The sequence below is a fragment of the Medicago sativa genome, chromosome 3 (assembly GCF_051527215.1).
Source record: "Medicago sativa cultivar Bolivia chromosome 3, Bolivia_mono, whole genome shotgun sequence".
Classification (NCBI taxonomy): Eukaryota; Viridiplantae; Streptophyta; class Magnoliopsida; order Fabales; family Fabaceae; genus Medicago; species Medicago sativa.
In genome coordinates, this window is record NC_140751.1 from 34,454,502 (window position 1) to 34,472,239 (window position 17,738).

The 17,738-nt window shown below is 36.5% G+C and overlaps 1 protein-coding gene across 2 annotated transcripts; it reads left to right on the forward strand.

Annotated features, from left to right (window-relative positions):
* Positions 1-685: 685 nt before the first annotated feature.
* On the forward strand, positions 686-9,316 carry LOC146937299 (uncharacterized). 2 transcript variants are annotated; one of them, XM_085751697.1, is made up of 2 exons: positions 686-801; positions 1,750-9,316. In XM_085751697.1, the coding sequence occupies exon 2, from the start codon at positions 1,980-1,982 to the stop codon at positions 7,290-7,292; it is 5,313 nt and encodes a 1,770-aa protein (XP_085607823.1). In that variant the 5' UTR covers positions 686-801; positions 1,750-1,979; the 3' UTR covers positions 7,293-9,316. The 2 variants fall into 2 exon arrangements, with proteins under 2 accessions (XP_085607823.1, XP_085607824.1); XM_085751698.1 differs by having other exon boundaries at positions 1,960-9,316.
* The last annotated feature ends 8,422 nt before the right edge of the window (positions 9,317-17,738 follow it).

Below are 17,738 nucleotides of genomic sequence, written 5' to 3' on the forward strand. Positions count from 1 at the left end.
ATTTGAAAGGAACAACTAATCTTCGACTCCATTATAGGAAATCCCTAGATTATCAGTTGGTTGGATTTTGTGATGCTTGATCAGTGCATTTTGATGCACATTCTTCCATGTTTGTACTTAAGCATTTCTATGTTTTTCTTTGTTTATTTTTATGTTTTATAATGTTTTTCTAATTTAGTTTATTTTTGGTTTAATTTGATTTTCGTATTTTATTTTCAGCAATTGCAGCTTTCACGAAAAAAAATTCATAACGGGAGCTACGAGTATCGGATCGACACGTTCTAATATGCGTTGGAAAGCTGAGAGAAATAGCTACAACTTTCATGTTTTGGCCATAAGCTGATTCGGAGCGTAGAAGACCTGAATAATTTGTTGAAGTTGCTGCATTAAGAATAATTATTTGCTTTTGCATCATTTGTTATGGGCCTGAGTTGTGTATTCGACCAGGTTGGGTTGTAAACAGAATTTGTTATTGTCTGGACTCCACAAAGATACAGCATTAGCCTCCATTAGAGATATAGCATTATTATTATGTTAGTGGTCTTACTTTAAGCTTAGTGCATATTAGAGATATAGCATTAATATGTTAGTGGTCTTATTTTAAGCTTAGTGCTATGAATGTACAACAGCTGCCATATCACGTAAGTCACTATATATACACTATAATCTTCAGTGTAAGAGGCAGAAGGGGAGAGAGACAATAATAAATTCAATGAGATTTCACTCTTCCTTGTATGATCGTGTAATGGAGAACTAATCCAGAAGGCAAATTTCTGCTGGTTACGGATTCAGGCTTTTGAGGTTATTTTAATTCCAATGTATATTTGATTTCATTTCAATTCTTCTTTCTATGAAATCGCATGCTTAATACGATTGCTTTCGTTTGCTTAATTCGATTGCTCTCATAGGATTGAATTGATTAAATTTGATTGTTGGCATATTCCTAATATTAATCGCATGTTAACTTAGCTTTTTCGTTAGCTTCGCCTAAAACTTTAAACCGTCATGCTTAATGCGGTAAAACGGAATATACTTCACATGATAATATTAGCGCTTGTCTAATATACCTCATAATCAAATAGTAATAAATCCGCTTTGCGAATTGGAGTTACAGTAACCGATGATAAGCCAAAATTCGTACCAGTAGAATTAGCCTCTTCATCTTATTCAATAATCAACTTTTTACTTTGTTTTGTTAAATCGAACATCTAAACAAACCCCCTTTACCGTTACTGTCCTTTAGTTAATAAAATCGAGAATCCTTGTGAGACGATTCGAGTCATTGTCGCTATCTGCAGTTTTATAGAATCACTCGTTTTGATCCGCGTGCGACAGTGGATCAAATTGGCGCCGTTGCCGGGGACTCTTGTTATTATTAACTAATTTTAGAGTCATAGGTTTAGTTTTGTCACGGTTTTGTCCAATTCACTGTTAAAAAAAAAAAAAAAAACGGTTTTTGGGAAAATTGCGTTGAATTCAAAATCGGTCTCGACTATTAGGAGCAGAAAAATCGTGGGATCATTTGTCCCTTACTCTAGAAGAGTTAAGGGATTTCGACCTCAAATCTTCAAATTCCTCTTTTTTTTTTCTATTTTTAATGAATTATTTACTGTTTCACCATTTCGGAAAATATTCGAAAAAAATTCTCAAAATTGTTATTTTGCTTAATTAGATCAATTCTGGTAGTTTTGTATTTTTTCGAGTTTTATTTAATCGATTTCCTTCATTGTGTTTGTTTTTGACTATTAGGGATATTGTTAGCATTTTCACAATTGTTGCTGCATTGATGTGCATTAGTCCTGGCTACTAGGTCTTCTTGTTCTAATCTTGTTGATTTTGATCCTGAGGTAGAAAGAACTTTGCACACTCGTCGTAGAGCATTCCAGGCCAGCACTAGTTCACCATCTACAATTGATTCTGACTCTGATTCTGACTTTCTGCATAATTTTTTTTATTCAGATTCTGAAATTGTTTTAGATATGGCTGACCAAAGAACTTTAAGGCAATTGGCTGCCCCTGATGTGAATTACAATGGGTTATGCATTGAATATCCTGATGCTGATGCACCATTTGAACTAAAATCTGGTTTAATACACTTGTTGCCAAAGTTTAATGGTCTTGCAGGTGAGGATCCGCACAAGCATCTCAAAGAATTCCAGGTTGTGTGCTCTACACCTTCGAAGCCTGAAGGAGTTACAGAAGATCATATCAAGCTCAGAGCATTTCCATTCTCATTGCAAGGTGCAGCTAAAGATTGGATATATTACCTTGAGCCGAATTCTATCACAAGTTGGAATGCCCTGAAAAAAGTGTTCCTAGAAAGATACTTTCCTGCCTCCAGAGCTGCATCAATCAGAAAAGAGATATGTGGAATTAGACAGGACAATGAGTCATTAGCTGAGTACTGGGAAAGATTTAAAAAGTTAGTTTCAAGTTGCCCTCAACACCAGATCACTGAACAATTGCTCATCCAATACTTTTATGAGGGATTGTTACCAATGGATAGAAACATTCTTGATGCTGCTAGTGGTGGAGCACTTGTTGACAAAACTCCAGCTGCTGCCAAAGCCCTGATCGAAAATATGTCTCTCAACTCCCAGCAGTTTAACACTCGAAGCAATTCTGTCCAAACCAAGGGTGTGAATGAGATTCAGGTTTCTTCCAACAAAGCTTTAGAAACCAGAATTGACGAGCTTACTTCTTTAGTGAAGCAGTTGGCAATGGGTAAGACTCAAGCAACAAACTTGTGTGGTATTTGTACTTCTCCTGAACATCCTACCGATACATGTCCCATTTTGCATGACGAGTCTATCACCGAGTTACCCCAAGCCTACGCAGCAAACCTTTATAATCAAGGCAACAATCAGAACCGGTACAACAACACTCCTGACCTGTCCACCAACAAATACAATCCCAATTGGAGGAACCATCCAAACCTTCGATATGGAAACCCACAATCCAGCCAACAACAGAACCCACCCCAAGTGGCTGCCCCTGCACCTTCCGGACCTTCCTTAGAGGACCTTGTCAAACAAATGGCCGTCAATAATCTCCAGTTCCAACAAAGAACCGAGTCTAGCATTCAGACCTTGCATACACAACTCGGACAGCTTGCTACTCAAATGAACACCATGCAAGCCCAAGGGTCAAACCAACTTCCTGCCCAAACAGTTGTGAATCCAAAGGCTCCTGCTAATGTAAGTGCAATTTCCTTGAGATCCGGCAAAGTTGCAGAACCCGCCCCCGAAAAAAATAAAAAAATCATTGAGGTAACATCTGAACCTTCTCCTGCTGAACTTTCTTCACCTTCTTCTAACGTGATAGAAACTGAAAAAAATAAAGAAAAAGAGTATGTACCACCAGTCCCCTTCCCACATAGAGTTCTGAAGAATAAAAGAATTGAGGAGGGAGACAAAGAAAGAGAGATCTTGGATGTTTTCAGAAAAGTTGCGGTAAACATTCCGCTTCTTGATGTAATTAAACAGATTCCTAAGTATGCAAAATTTCTGAAAGATTTGTGTACGAACAAGAGGAAGATGAAAGGAAGTGAAAGAGTCAACTTGGGAAGAAATATTTCTTCTTTCATTCAGCCCAATCCTCCATCTGAAAAAGTTACAGGCGAGCAAAATGTTTCAGCCATCACTCAGCTCTTGCCACAAAAGCAGAAGGATCCAGGAACTTTTACTGTCCCTTGTACCATCGGGGATAGTAAATTCGAGAATTGCATGCTTGATTTAGGAGCGGGCATTAATGTTATGCCTACTTCTATTTATAATAACCTTAATCTTGGTCCTTTGCAGCGTACAGGTTTGATCGTCCAACTGGCGAACAGGAGCAATGCACGTCCCACTGGCGTAGTGGAAGATGTCCTTGTTCAAGTTAACGATTTAATTTTTCCTGCAGATTTTTACATTCTGGACATGGAAGGAGAAACTAAGACAAGCAGAGCTCCAATCATTTTAGGAAGACCGTTTATGAAAACGGCGAAGACAAAAATTGATGTTGACGATGGAACCATGTCCATGGAATTCGGTGACATTGTCGTAAAGTTTAACATTTTCGATGCAATGAAACATCCTTTGGAAGATCATTCCGTTTTTCATATTGAATTAATATCTGAGCTGATTGATGACACTTGTTCTGAATTATTTTCACTTGATTTTCCATCTTTATCTGGTTTCGATGATATTTACTCATGTGCTGATTGTACTGACACTAACCTTTGTGTTGTATGTGCTGAGATTGATGATGCCTTGCAGACTGATATGTTTCCTACATGTGAAGTTGTTGCCGATGAAGCTATTTTTGCAACTGATGCTCTTGATATTCCGGCTGCCCCAACCACTCCATCCATCGAGCAGCCCCCGTCCTTAGAGCTGAAACAACTCCCTGAAAATCTGAAATACGCTTATTTGGAGAGTAATGAAAAACTCCCTGTTATTATTTCTTCTAACCTTGATTTCGATCAAGAAGACAAGCTTTTGCAGGTTTTGAAGAAACACAAGAAGGCAATTGGGTGGACATTAGCTGACCTCCCAGGTATTAGTCCATCGATGTGCATGCACAGAATTTTACTTGAGGATGGAGCGAAAATAGTTAGGCAGCCCCAAAGGAGGCTTAATCCTTTGATTCTTGATGTTGTGAAGAAAGAGGTAGCCAAACTGTTGCAAGCAGGTATCATTTATCCTATCTCTGACAGTAAATGGGTAAGCCCGGTGCAGGTTGTACCTAAGAAATCTGGACTCACAGTGGTAAAAAATGAAAAAAATGAACTTGTTCCTACTAGAGTTCAGAATAGTTGGAGAGTGTGTATTGATTACAGGAGATTGAACCAGGCTACTAGAAAGGATCACTTTCCTTTACCGTTCATTGATCAAATGCTTGAACGGCTTGCTGGTAAATCACATTACTGTTTTCTTGATGGTTTTTCAGGTTACTTTCAGATCCATATTGCACCAGAGGATCAAGAAAAGACCACTTTTACTTGCCCGTTCGGTACCTTTGCTTACAGAAGGATGCCTTTTGGTCTTTGCAATGCTCCTGGCACCTTCCAGCGTTGCATGATTAGCATTTTTGCTGATTTCATTGAAAATTGCATGGAAGTTTTTATGGATGATTTCACTGTTTATGGTTCTTCTTTTGATGCATGTTTAAACAGTCTAAATATGATTTTAGAGAGATGCATCGAGGCTAACCTTGTTTTAAATTATGAAAAATGCCATTTTATGGTTGAGCAGGGAATTGTTCTTGGTCACATAATTTCTGAAAAAGGAATTTCTGTTGACCCTGCCAAGATTGATGTGATTTCTACACTACCTTACCCGTCTTGCATTCGCGAGATTCGTTCTTTTCTTGGTCATGCAGGTTTTTACAGGCGTTTCATCAAGGATTTCAGCAAGATAGCTCTTCCGCTATCAAACTTATTGAAGAATGATGTCACATTCAACTTCGATGTCAAATGCAAACAAGCGTTTGACTTCTTGAAGAAAGCATTGACCACTGCTCCTATTATCCAACCTCCTGACTGGACTCTTCCTTTTGAGATTATGTGTGACGCTTCTAATTATGCTGTTGGGGCTGTCCTTGCGCAAAGAGTTGACAAGGCTGCCCATGTTATTTATTATGCTTCTAGGACTTTAGATTCTGCACAGTCAAATTACACTACCACGGAAAAAGAACTTCTAGCTATTGTTTTTGCTCTTGATAAATTCAGATCATATTTGCTAGGTTCCAAGGTTGTTATTTTTACTGATCATGCAGCTTTAAAGTATTTGTTGAAGAAGCCTGAAGCAAAACCGAGATTGATTCGGTGGATGTTGTTGCTCCAAGAGTTTAATGTAGAGATTAAAGACAAAAGTGGAGCTGAAAACTTAGTGGCTGATCACTTGAGCAGGATAGAGAGAGATAAAGATCCTTCCCCCATTCAGGATGACTTTCCTGATGAGCAACTTTTACTTTTGCATGGGATCACCCCTTGGTTTGCTGACATTGTTAATTATCTTGTTGCTGGTGTTTTACCTACAGGTGCATCAAGGTCACAAATCCACAAACTCAAGAGTGATTCCAAATATTATGTTTGGGATGATCCATATCTATGGAAGTTTGGTAGTGATCAGGTAATTAGGAGATGTGTCCCCGACTATGAGATTAAATCCATTTTGAATTTTTCTCATGCATCTCAAGTAGGGGGACACTTTGGTCCGCAAAGGACTGCCAGAAAAGTCCTTGACTCAGGGTTCTATTGGCCCACTATTTTTAAAGATGCTTATGAGACTTGCCTCACTTGTAAAGAGTGCCAGATAGCAGGTACAACCGTCACTCGTAAGAGTGAAATGCCTCAGCAACCAATGCTTTTTTGTGAGGTATTTGATGTATGGGGAATCGACTTCATGGGTCCCTTCCCTATATCATTTGGTTTTCTCTATATTTTACTTGCTGTTGATTATGTTTCAAGGTGGGTGGAAGCTATCCCCACTAGGACTAATGATTCTAGAGTTGTTGCAGATTTTGTCAGGTCTAATATCTTTTGCAGGTTTGGAATACCGCGAGCTATCATAAGCGACCAAGGCACTCATTTCTGCAACCGCACCATAGAAGCTTTGCTCCGGAAGTATGGAGTTGTGCACAAAGTCTCTACGGCATATCACCCACAAACTAACGGGCAAGCTGAGATCTCAAACAGGGAGATCAAACAAGTTTTAGAGAAAATGGTGCAGCCAAACAGGAAGGACTGGAGCCGCCGTCTAGAAGACGCACTTTGGGCTCAAAGAACAGCTTTCAAGACACCCATTGGGATGTCTCCTTATCGACTTGTTTTTGGTAAGGCATGTCATCTTCCTGTAGAGATAGAACACCGTGCTTATTGGGCGGTAAAAAGTTGTAATTTGGAGATGCAACAAGCAGGTATTGAAAGAAAACTACAATTACAACAGCTTGAAGAGCTTAGGCTAGAGGCTTATGAAAGCTCTAGGATTTATAAAGAAAAAACTAAGCACTTCCATGATAAAATGATTTCTAGGAAGGAGTTCTCAATTGGCCAAAAAGTTTTATTGTTTAACTCTCGTTTAAAAGTCATGGCAGGTAAGCTTCGGTCCAAATGGATTGGACCTTTTGTTGTTACTAATGTTTTCCCTTATGGTGCAGTTGAGATTAAAAGTGCAGGTACGGACAAAGTGTTCAAAGTAAACGGACAGCGGCTGAAGCTGTTCCATGAAAATCTGATGCCTGAAGAAGAAATTTTTGAAGAGCTCTCCTTGGAGGAGCCTTCATACCCTTCAGCAGCTACCCCTTAGCTCCTCGGGTGTGTTCCTTCCTTTTTCTCACTTTATATTAATTGTTACATTGCGGACAATGTCTGATTTAAGTGTGGGGGGGGAGCATTTTACACTTAGTTGGTTTTAATTTTTTTTTTTCTTTCATATTAAAAAAAAAAAGAAAAGAAATATTATAGTTTTGGCATGCCAACAATTGTTATGTGTAGTTTCATTGTTTTAGGCGTAGAGTTGTATGTCATGATGTGGATAACATTTTTTTTACTTTTGTAGTGTGATAAGTTGACTTGATACTAGATTGTGCATCATTTGTGATAGAACAAGAAACCTTGTGAGTTTTTGAGCTTCCAACATTCGTTGTTTCTTGTGTGAATTCACTCATATTGTTAGTTACTTCCAGGGTTTGCCTTGACTCTTGAAACACTTGTTCACATGCATGTACGGAAATGATCTAGGCCATCTTTCTTTCATAACCTACTTTTAGCCAAATAAGCCTACCCTGATGTTATTATCCCTTTGTTAAGCCCCTTTGAGCTATTTATCCCATTTCTTGTTTATTACCTCACTACAAGCCAATTAAGCCTTTGTTTTATCCATTCTTTTTATATCCCAATCTTAGGGGATGAAGGAGCTTGAATTTTAAATTTTGAATAAGTGTGGGGGTGCTCATTATGGTTCTAATTTTGATCTGATAAGGGAAAGGGAAATATTATGTTGGTTTGGAAGATGATAAAAAAAAAAATGAAAAAAAAATGAAAAAAATGAAGAAAAAAAATTATGTGCTGAAAGTTGTATTGTGGGCAATTTCTGATGTGAAGGCTTGTGAAAAAGCTATCATAGGATATGAAGAAATTATGGTGTTGAGTTCTATTATGTTGTTGTATTTTGTAAATCTCAAACACCACTCATATTTGCTACTCAATGAATTCATGCTTCTTTATCCTCTTTGATTTATGCCTTAGTATTCCTTAGGTTTATTCCACCTGTACCTTGGCCCCGTTACAACCTGAATAAAGACCTTTTGATCTGTACATGTATGTGCGTCATTGTGTGGATGTCCTCCATCTTTGGGGATGTAAGAGGCTTGTCAAGCCTATGGCAGTGCTAACTTTGATGATGTGCTTTGAGTGCAAATACTAACCCTCACACTCCATTTTATACAAATTGCACACACCACGAGGGATTGAGTGCACTTTATACTTATATATTCCGTGAGGTTCTATCATTCTTGATGCAGTTTTTAGTCTAATAGCCACCTTGTTCATTGCGCCTGTTATAAGATGTTATTCATGACTGCTATGCTCCTTGAGTCCTGGAATGTGCTAATTGCTTGAGTCTTTAATCTTGAGTTTTGCTCGGAGTGCAAAAGTTCAAGTGTGGGGGAATTTGATCAGTGCATTTTGATGCACATTCTTCCATGTTTGTACTTAAGCATTTCTATGTTTTTCTTTGTTTATTTTTATGTTTTATAATGTTTTTCTAATTTAGTTTATTTTTGGTTTAATTTGATTTTCGTATTTTATTTTCAGCAATTGCAGCTTTCACGAAAAAAAATTCATAACGGGAGCTACGAGTATCGGATCGACACGTTCTAATATGCGTTGGAAAGCTGAGAGAAATAGCTACAACTTTCATGTTTTGGCCATAAGCTGATTCGGAGCGTAGAAGACCTGAATAATTTGTTGAAGTTGCTGCATTAAGAATAATTATTTGCTTTTGCATCATTTGTTATGGGCCTGAGTTGTGTATTCGACCAGGTTGGGTTGTAAACAGAATTTGTTATTGTCTGGACTCCACAAAGATACAGCATTAGCCTCCATTAGAGATATAGCATTATTATTATGTTAGTGGTCTTACTTTAAGCTTAGTGCATATTAGAGATATAGCATTAATATGTTAGTGGTCTTATTTTAAGCTTAGTGCTATGAATGTACAACAGCTGCCATATCACGTAAGTCACTATATATACACTATAATCTTCAGTGTAAGAGGCAGAAGGGGAGAGAGACAATAATAAATTCAATGAGATTTCACTCTTCCTTGTATGATCGTGTAATGGAGAACTAATCCAGAAGGCAAATTTCTGCTGGTTACGGATTCAGGCTTTTGAGGTTATTTTAATTCCAATGTATATTTGATTTCATTTCAATTCTTCTTTCTATGAAATCGCATGCTTAATACGATTGCTTTCGTTTGCTTAATTCGATTGCTCTCATAGGATTGAATTGATTAAATTTGATTGTTGGCATATTCCTAATATTAATCGCATGTTAACTTAGCTTTTTCGTTAGCTTCGCCTAAAACTTTAAACCGTCATGCTTAATGCGGTAAAACGGAATATACTTCACATGATAATATTAGCGCTTGTCTAATATACCTCATAATCAAATAGTAATAAATCCGCTTTGCGAATTGGAGTTACAGTAACCGATGATAAGCCAAAATTCGTACCAGTAGAATTAGCCTCTTCATCTTATTCAATAATCAACTTTTTACTTTGTTTTGTTAAATCGAACATCTAAACAAACCCCCTTTACCGTTACTGTCCTTTAGTTAATAAAATCGAGAATCCTTGTGAGACGATTCGAGTCATTGTCGCTATCTGCAGTTTTATAGAATCACTCGTTTTGATCCGCGTGCGACAGTGGATCAATGCTGACTATGCTGGTGACAGGATTGAAAGAAAGTCAACCAGCGGCAACTGCCAATTTCTAGGTGATAATCTGATATCTTGGGCTAGCAAAAGACAAGCAACTATTGCTATGTCTACAACAGAAGCATAATACATCTCAGCTGCAAGTTGTTGTACACAACTACTTTGGATGAAACACCAGTTAGAAGACTATCAGATTAATGCTAACAGTATTCCCATTTATTGTGATAAAACTGCTGCTATTTGTTTGTCAAAAAATCCAATTCTACATTCAAGAGCCAAGCATATTGAAATGAAACACCACTTTATTAGAGACTATGTTCAAAAGGGAATCTTAGATATAAAATTCATTGATACTGAGCATCAATGGGCTGATATATTTACTAAACCTTTAACTGTGGAAAGATTTGATTTTACATAGAAAAATTTGAACATGCATTTTGTGTCTGATTAGAATTTGCTTGCTCATGAGTAGGAATTTAGGTCCCGAAGTCGTTCAGAAGCTATAGTCCATCAGAAGCTCTTTATTGAGGTTCTGAGGAAAATGTGCTTCTGAAGATGACATCAACATCTGAACCCCAGAAGTTGGATTTTGTGCTCCTAAATAGCAGAGTTAGTGGAAACTTTGGAAGTTACTTTTTAGTAACACCTGTCCTACTAGCTTGGCAGTTACTCTGAAAAACTCTAACGTAACATATGTGTACTGGTGTATAACGTAAGAGGGCAATGATGATTTTTAGCTTTGAATACACTATCTCGCACCCTCTATGTCATTAATGCTGTGTTTGTTTGTCCCCTACTGAATTGCAATCGTTTTTACTCAAAACACTTAGACAAAAACACACACAACTCACTTCACAACCTACACTTTCCCCTTTCACTCAGTTCTCTGCGAAGCAATTTATCTTCCTCAATCAAAAACCCTAAAAACATCTTTCAACATCAATGACATCATCTAGTTCAGTTCCAGAAACGTCATCAAGCATGCAAGAAGCTCCAGCATATGAGAATAAAGGAAGGACTATGTCCCTGGAAGAATGGGATCTCAGGATTCGACTGAGAATCCTGTAGACATCATCTCTCTGGCACATCATGGGTGTGATATCAGAAGTTATTATGAAGCGCAAGGTTTGATGGAGTACTTCAAAATGTTGAATGGCCCAACATACAAGACTTTGGTCAGACAATTCTGGGTTAGGGCGTATGTCTATGACAGGAATGCAACCAAGTTGGAAGAAACAGAGAAAATTCTAATTGATCCTACTTTGGAAGGAAAAACAAGGGAGGACAAGAATAACAGCTATGCCTACAACGATGTTCCTTTAGACTTGGAATGGATTTGAAATTGATCCTTCATAGGACAATAACCATATCAGGCAAAAGATCATTGGTGATTGATCAAAGCTTCAAATGACTCTATTTTGATGTGCTGGCAATTTCACAACGTCTCTTTCACACCTCTATATAAAGGAGTGAAGACTTAGAGAATGGCGAGGACTCAACAACAATTTACAAGTGCCAAATCTCTGTCAAAATTGTTCTGCATCAAAAGTTCACTTAGAATTTCTTAACAACTTTCATAGCTTAGAAATTCTAGAGTTTTAAGAGTCTGTATCTGATTTGTATTGTGAACACCACTGATTGTATATCAAGTGTTCAACCTCAAACATTTTTCTTTGTCATTCTGTTTGAATAGAAGTCTCTTGCAGTTGTGCTTGAGCATAGAAGTCTCTTGATTGAGTTCAGGAGCATAGGAAATCTCTTGCAATTGTGCTTGAGTAATTTGAAGTCTCTTGCTAAGTGTAGCAGTGAGCAATTTTGATCAGATATTACATTTTAGTGAACTCTTCTTGGAAGGGCAAGGGGGACAAGACTACTTCCGGTTTGTGGAAGGAACTTGTATAATTGCTTTGTGTCTTTCTTCTATCTCTCTTTGTTTTATCCGCTGCATTTAGATTCTGAACATTACTTCAGAAGTGGAATACTATCTGCTTCTGATCAGTAGTTTCAGCCTAGGAGAAAACGAAGAAAAAGCTAAAACAATTCAACCCCCCCTTCTTGTGTTTTTCTCACCATCATAGTGAACTAACTCCAAGTTCTTTTGTTAGCCTACTTTCCTAAATACATCCATCGTTAACATAAGCCAAGTTATAACCCTTAAAGTCCTCTAGTGTGTAAATAATCTGATTTTGACTGTCTGTTTAGAATTGTTTCAAATTTATAGCAAGGTACAATCACATGACAACTGGAGTGGGAAAATGCCTTGACCAGCCCTACTGGATTTAGGAGATATGTACATGTATCATGGAAAAGGATATGGTTGAGAATATATAGGTTACTTTCGCCTAGCCGGACGCGCTTGAATGTAACGTGGTAAGTTAGTTGCCGCTCTGCTATAAATGTGATGAATGATGTCCTAAGCACAAGTTCCAGAAAGGTATGTTTTTCCTGAAAAAATGCAAAGAATAAAATATGTTTTTCCATCCTTACTTCAGGACAAACAACAATTTAAGTTTGGGGTTGTGATGACATGTCATCTTATGTTATTCTTAGCATGTTTTTCAGTCAATTTTAGAGGATTTTAGCAGCAAAAAGGAGGAGTATTAGAACGATTGCCTATGATTTTGGGACTTTTGTAATGTTTTCTATATTTGAGTTTGTAATTCTAGTTTTCCCAAAACATAGCAATTTTAGGAGGTTTTTGAAGTAATTCACAACGTAATCATGCAAATCGGCAAATCAAGAACATTCGAAGATTTGTGAAGACTTTGGGAAGACCAATAATGAAGATTCAAGAGGCCTCAGAAGACTTTACAATGGGAGGAATTCTATTCCCAAGTTCCGAAGCAAGTTAATTGAAGACGAAGACTTAAAACGACGGAAAATCAGGGAAACAGGGCCCAAGAAGGCACACCATACGCCTAGAGCGTGGAAAAAACTTTCCATGCACCTAGAGCATGGCTTTAGGTGCACAATTATCCGCCTAGACCTTTGCTCATGCGCCTCGAGCACATAAAATGCGAGGGGCGCAGACGTTATTTTATGCTTTCTTATAGGTAAATCTCACATTTTTAGCCAAAACCCAGTTAGAAAATCTCACTATAAAGACTAGCATTCCTCATTCAGAATTTCTCGTTCAGAACTTTGGCAGTTCAAGAGGAAGGCAATTCTAGAGATTCAGAGGAGTTTCTATTTTCTCCTTGATTTTTTAGGGTATGTTTTTATCTTTAGTAATTTGTTTTTAGTTACCCTGTGTAACTAATAATTCTTTTTAGGTAAGAGTTCTAAGATGAACCTCTATTTAATTTTGCTAGATATTTATTTAATATAATGTCGTTTGACTTTATTTATTTTCTGTTCGCTATTTAGTTTTATTATGAATTATTTAATATCTTGCTTCTTATATCTTGATATTTATTGCTCCTATATTAATATCTATTTGTCTAGGAAGTAATTAGTTAGTAACTAGCGAAAGATACCGAAACCGAGTTGAACCTAGTAGTAAGTACTTATGAGGTGACATTACTAATACTGAGTAAAATCTGCTGAACCTAGGAGGTAACTAGTTAGTGATTAAGGAAACAAGCGATTCTGGAGAGTAAACCTAATAAAATCATTCTCTTTGACCCTTGGTGTTAGGTTTGTAGACTATAGTTGGTTGTATTTTATTAAAACAAGTGTTCTAGCAAGATGCCGGACAAGATGTATTGACATGTTGGTACGACATCATAATGTACCTTGTTTAGCTTTCTTGGATGTTTTATTTTTTACGTGAGATCTCTGAAGATTCTATGAAGATATGATTCACGTGAAGTGTTTACCAAGAAGCGTATTTTCTAGAAGCAGTGATAGGTGGTTTAAGTTTGTCGTGTTTCTTAAATAAGATGTTGTAACATTTGAGAAAACAAAATATTTGTTTCAGAATATTGTGTTGAAGACTGTGTGGATCAGCTATGTGTTTAGCCCGTTTTATGCATCAAGCCCATTATGCATTTAGGCTATATAAAGGAAGACTCAAGACCTAATTGTTTATTGAAGTCGTCATTTACAAAAGTGTCATTTAGGGTTTTAGTCTGTCCTTATTGTTTGTGAGCCAATCTTGTATCTCGTTGATGCTAGAGCTGGACTGTTAGTTGAGTTGTAAGCTTTGAGTCACTCATAAGCTTTTAAGAAAGAGTGGATTATGTTTTTCACGGAGTGTGTCTCCATTTCATTTATAATCGTTGATTATCACTAGTGAGTGATTGATGGGAAGTGAAAGGGGTGTCATATATTGTGTGTCTTAGATAGAAATTACACGGGTAGTGATTAGGTGCGAAGCTAGTAGACCGGAGGTTTCTGTGCCGGCTTCAAACTAATACTATTATAGTGAATTTCCTTCCTGACTAGGTAGCCCTCAGAGGTAGGTGACGTTGCACCGAACTGGGTTAACAAATAACTTATGTCTTTTACTTTCTGTCTTTAGCATTAATTTATTATTTGAAGGGATCTTTATAATAAAGTTGTTATTTGTTATATGTGTTGTCATGTGTCTTGACATCTTACTTGACATATCGCTTGTCTTGACATCATGCTCAACATTTTGGTTTAGTTTTTGCTGGTTGTGTATTTGACTTCTTTTGATGTTGAAAAAGTATCAGTATTAAATTATTTTCTTTGGCGGTTGATATGTTTACTTATGTTTATCTTTAGAGCAATGCTATATCTCTAGAAAAATGACATCAAGAATAAAGAGCAGCCAATCACAATGCACTATTTGCCACAATTCAAGGAGGTGTGGCTGAAAAATAGGAAGTGAACAAATAAATCATGCAATTAAAACTTGTCAGCTGTGTCTTGAAAAATTCTTGATGCAGTTTTTCTAGAGAAAAGCATTTTCCTTATCTTTAATTGATAAATTGAATAAAGATATACATGCATATTTATGATTATATGTCACACTTAAATTGCCTAAAATGTCTATATTGCCATGTCACAGTCGATATTCACTAATGTTAGAGTATGGACATAAAATTCCACCAAAAGATATATTTTGCATAAATGGTTGGGTGTATATATTTTGCGTAAATGGTTGGGTGTATATATTTTGCATAATTGGTTCTTGTCACAAATTATTATGTTGTCATTATGGTAGGGACGAAAGTAAAGGTTCATGACCATGATATGCTGCAAGACAAAATCATGATATAGCTATGTAACTTGCTTATGCAATTCAAGGAGATTTCTAACAATCATAGCAGGACTAGGTATTGAAATAGGATGGAGTTTGTTGCTCTATTAAGTTAACTATAATAGCATTCTTGAATTTGTAGTTGGCATATTATGTTTGTTCATATCAATAGAAAAGCTATTCCGTTTTAAAAAAATAATAGAGAAGCTAATCATGAAATAGATTTGCTAGAAGGAAAAAAAAATAGCAGTTATGGAATGTAGGGAACTAGCGTCGATGACAAAAGGTTGTTTGTTGCTATGTAGTACTCTTATATTAAATATAACCAAATTAAGAGAAATCAATTCATATGAGTTTGTTAGAGTATTCTCATTATGATTTTGAGTTTGGATATTATTAATAAAATTCTAATTACTGAATATTTTAATTTTGAATTATTAACATCAAAATTAGTTTGATATAAGTTTGATTGAATGTATTATATCAATTTAAAAAGTTTTCTTTTGAAATGCTAATCATATAAAATTTCATACATTTTGTTTTCGAATGCCCAGGAAAGGCATATTAGAATGGTTTAAGTCTCAACATTGTATCTTTGTTAAACTCTTATATATGTTTTTTAATAGACCCGTGCTTCGTACGGGTCAAAAGTCCTGTTAAAATAAAGTGTTGTCGTCGATATGCTTCTATGTTGATGGTCGGATTCACTCACCAATCTTCTAGGTGTTTTGAACTTTTGCACACAATTTCTTTTAGTTGCAGTATCGTTTCGTGCCAGTACCTTAACTCGTTAGATTGTTTCCATGTAGGTGTTTGTTTTGGGTTCTGTTGTTTTTCGTTTAGGGTTGCTTGTCTTTTACTTTTAGGTTGTTCCACTTTTCTGCTAAACACAATCTATTATACCTATTATGGTTTGTTTATTTACTGGGTCAAGTTCTTTGCCCCGTCTTTGCATTCCTTTTTAAGTCTTTTGTGCTGGTAATGAGGAAATTCATGATTCAGAAGATTGTGCAAATAATTAAGTAGCAACACATGATGAGGTAAAGTACTTGCAAATTATTGACTACAAATTACATAACAGTCCCATATAAACACCATTCTCAGAAGATGAGTTTTGTGGTCCATAAAAAACATCAAAGTACTTGCAAAATTACGGGGAGATAAAGACGGTGGAGGGATTGAGAAGAGGCTAGTTTTACAACAAGCCAGACATAGATTCACCATGCATGGTCTAACATATTCCATTAGACTCAACTGCCAGGCATGAACACACTAATTTATATGGTAAATTATCATAGGTTAAAAAATGAAGATAAATTTCTCAAAGGTGAGAAACTCTTCCTTGGTCACGGCACCAACACTTGGCATTTGGGCACATCCAACAAGAACTTGACAACACATATGCATGTAATTTATTTATTTTTTAATAAAAAATAGAGAATCAGAAAGTAAGAGAGAGAATGTGCATCACCACACCAGGCCCTTTCTCCATTGTTTCTCCATAACCATAAACAACACATGCGTACTTTAATACATAACACGGCAAGCCTCTTAGCTCTTCTTTGCAATATTATTTGTTTGTTTTATTTATCTTAAATTAAATCATCACAATCCAGCATTGAGTCTGTTGTTTTTGGATTTCCAAACTGTTAAATTTGGATTTCCAAATTCTGTTATCTACCGAAGTTGTTACTAGGTTGAGTCACGACTAGGTCGCTCTCTTTAAGACGTTTCGTGGCACTACCCAAAGTTGTGCAAGGTAGACTATCAACCACGCCGCCTCCAGGATAAAACAAGCCCAGCTACAACTGTTCGATTAACTACTGCACTGTAGAAAATCGTTCGAGAATTACACCCTCAAATATGGTTCTAAGACCACTCTTTAATATTGAAACCACTCAAATTAATATGGTATTATTACCATTCTATTATGGTGCTGAGACCACTCAAATATGGTGTTACCACCATTCTAACTTTAACTTCTCCAAAATATCAATATGGCACTACGACCACTCAAATATGGTGATACTACCATTTCTCATTAAATAGAAAATTATTGAAATAATTTATATACTGTTAAGATCATTCTTAATTCCGACGGGACATTAGTATTACGAAAAGGGACTATGATCTTAATAGTACTCTATATTCCGAAGGGACTATGAACTTAAGACCACTCTTAATTCCGAAGGGACATTAAACCGAAGAAGGGACTATGGTCTTAAGAACACTCTTAGAATATGGTTCAATCGATTGATCGAAGCCACTCGATACGTTACGTAACCGCTCTATTTGAAACCGAAAGGGACAGAAAGGAGTAGAAGCAGAAGAAACTTGTTAACACAAGTCGGAGGGAGAAGAGAAGAAAAGAATTCCTGACAACTCAATGAAATTCTTTTCGGTGTGAAGAATGAGTGGGGCGAACTTCTCCTTTTATAGGGAGAGTTTGTAACAAAAAACGAGTGACTTGGGTATGATGGAATGAGTAATTTCTTGATCAAAAATGATTTTAAAAGAGGTCAGGTTGACAAAACACTCTTCAGAAGGACTATTGGGAAATACATTCTTGTTGTGCAAATATATGTTGATGATATAATATTTGGTTCTACTAATGCATCTCTTTGTAAGGAATTTTCTAACACTA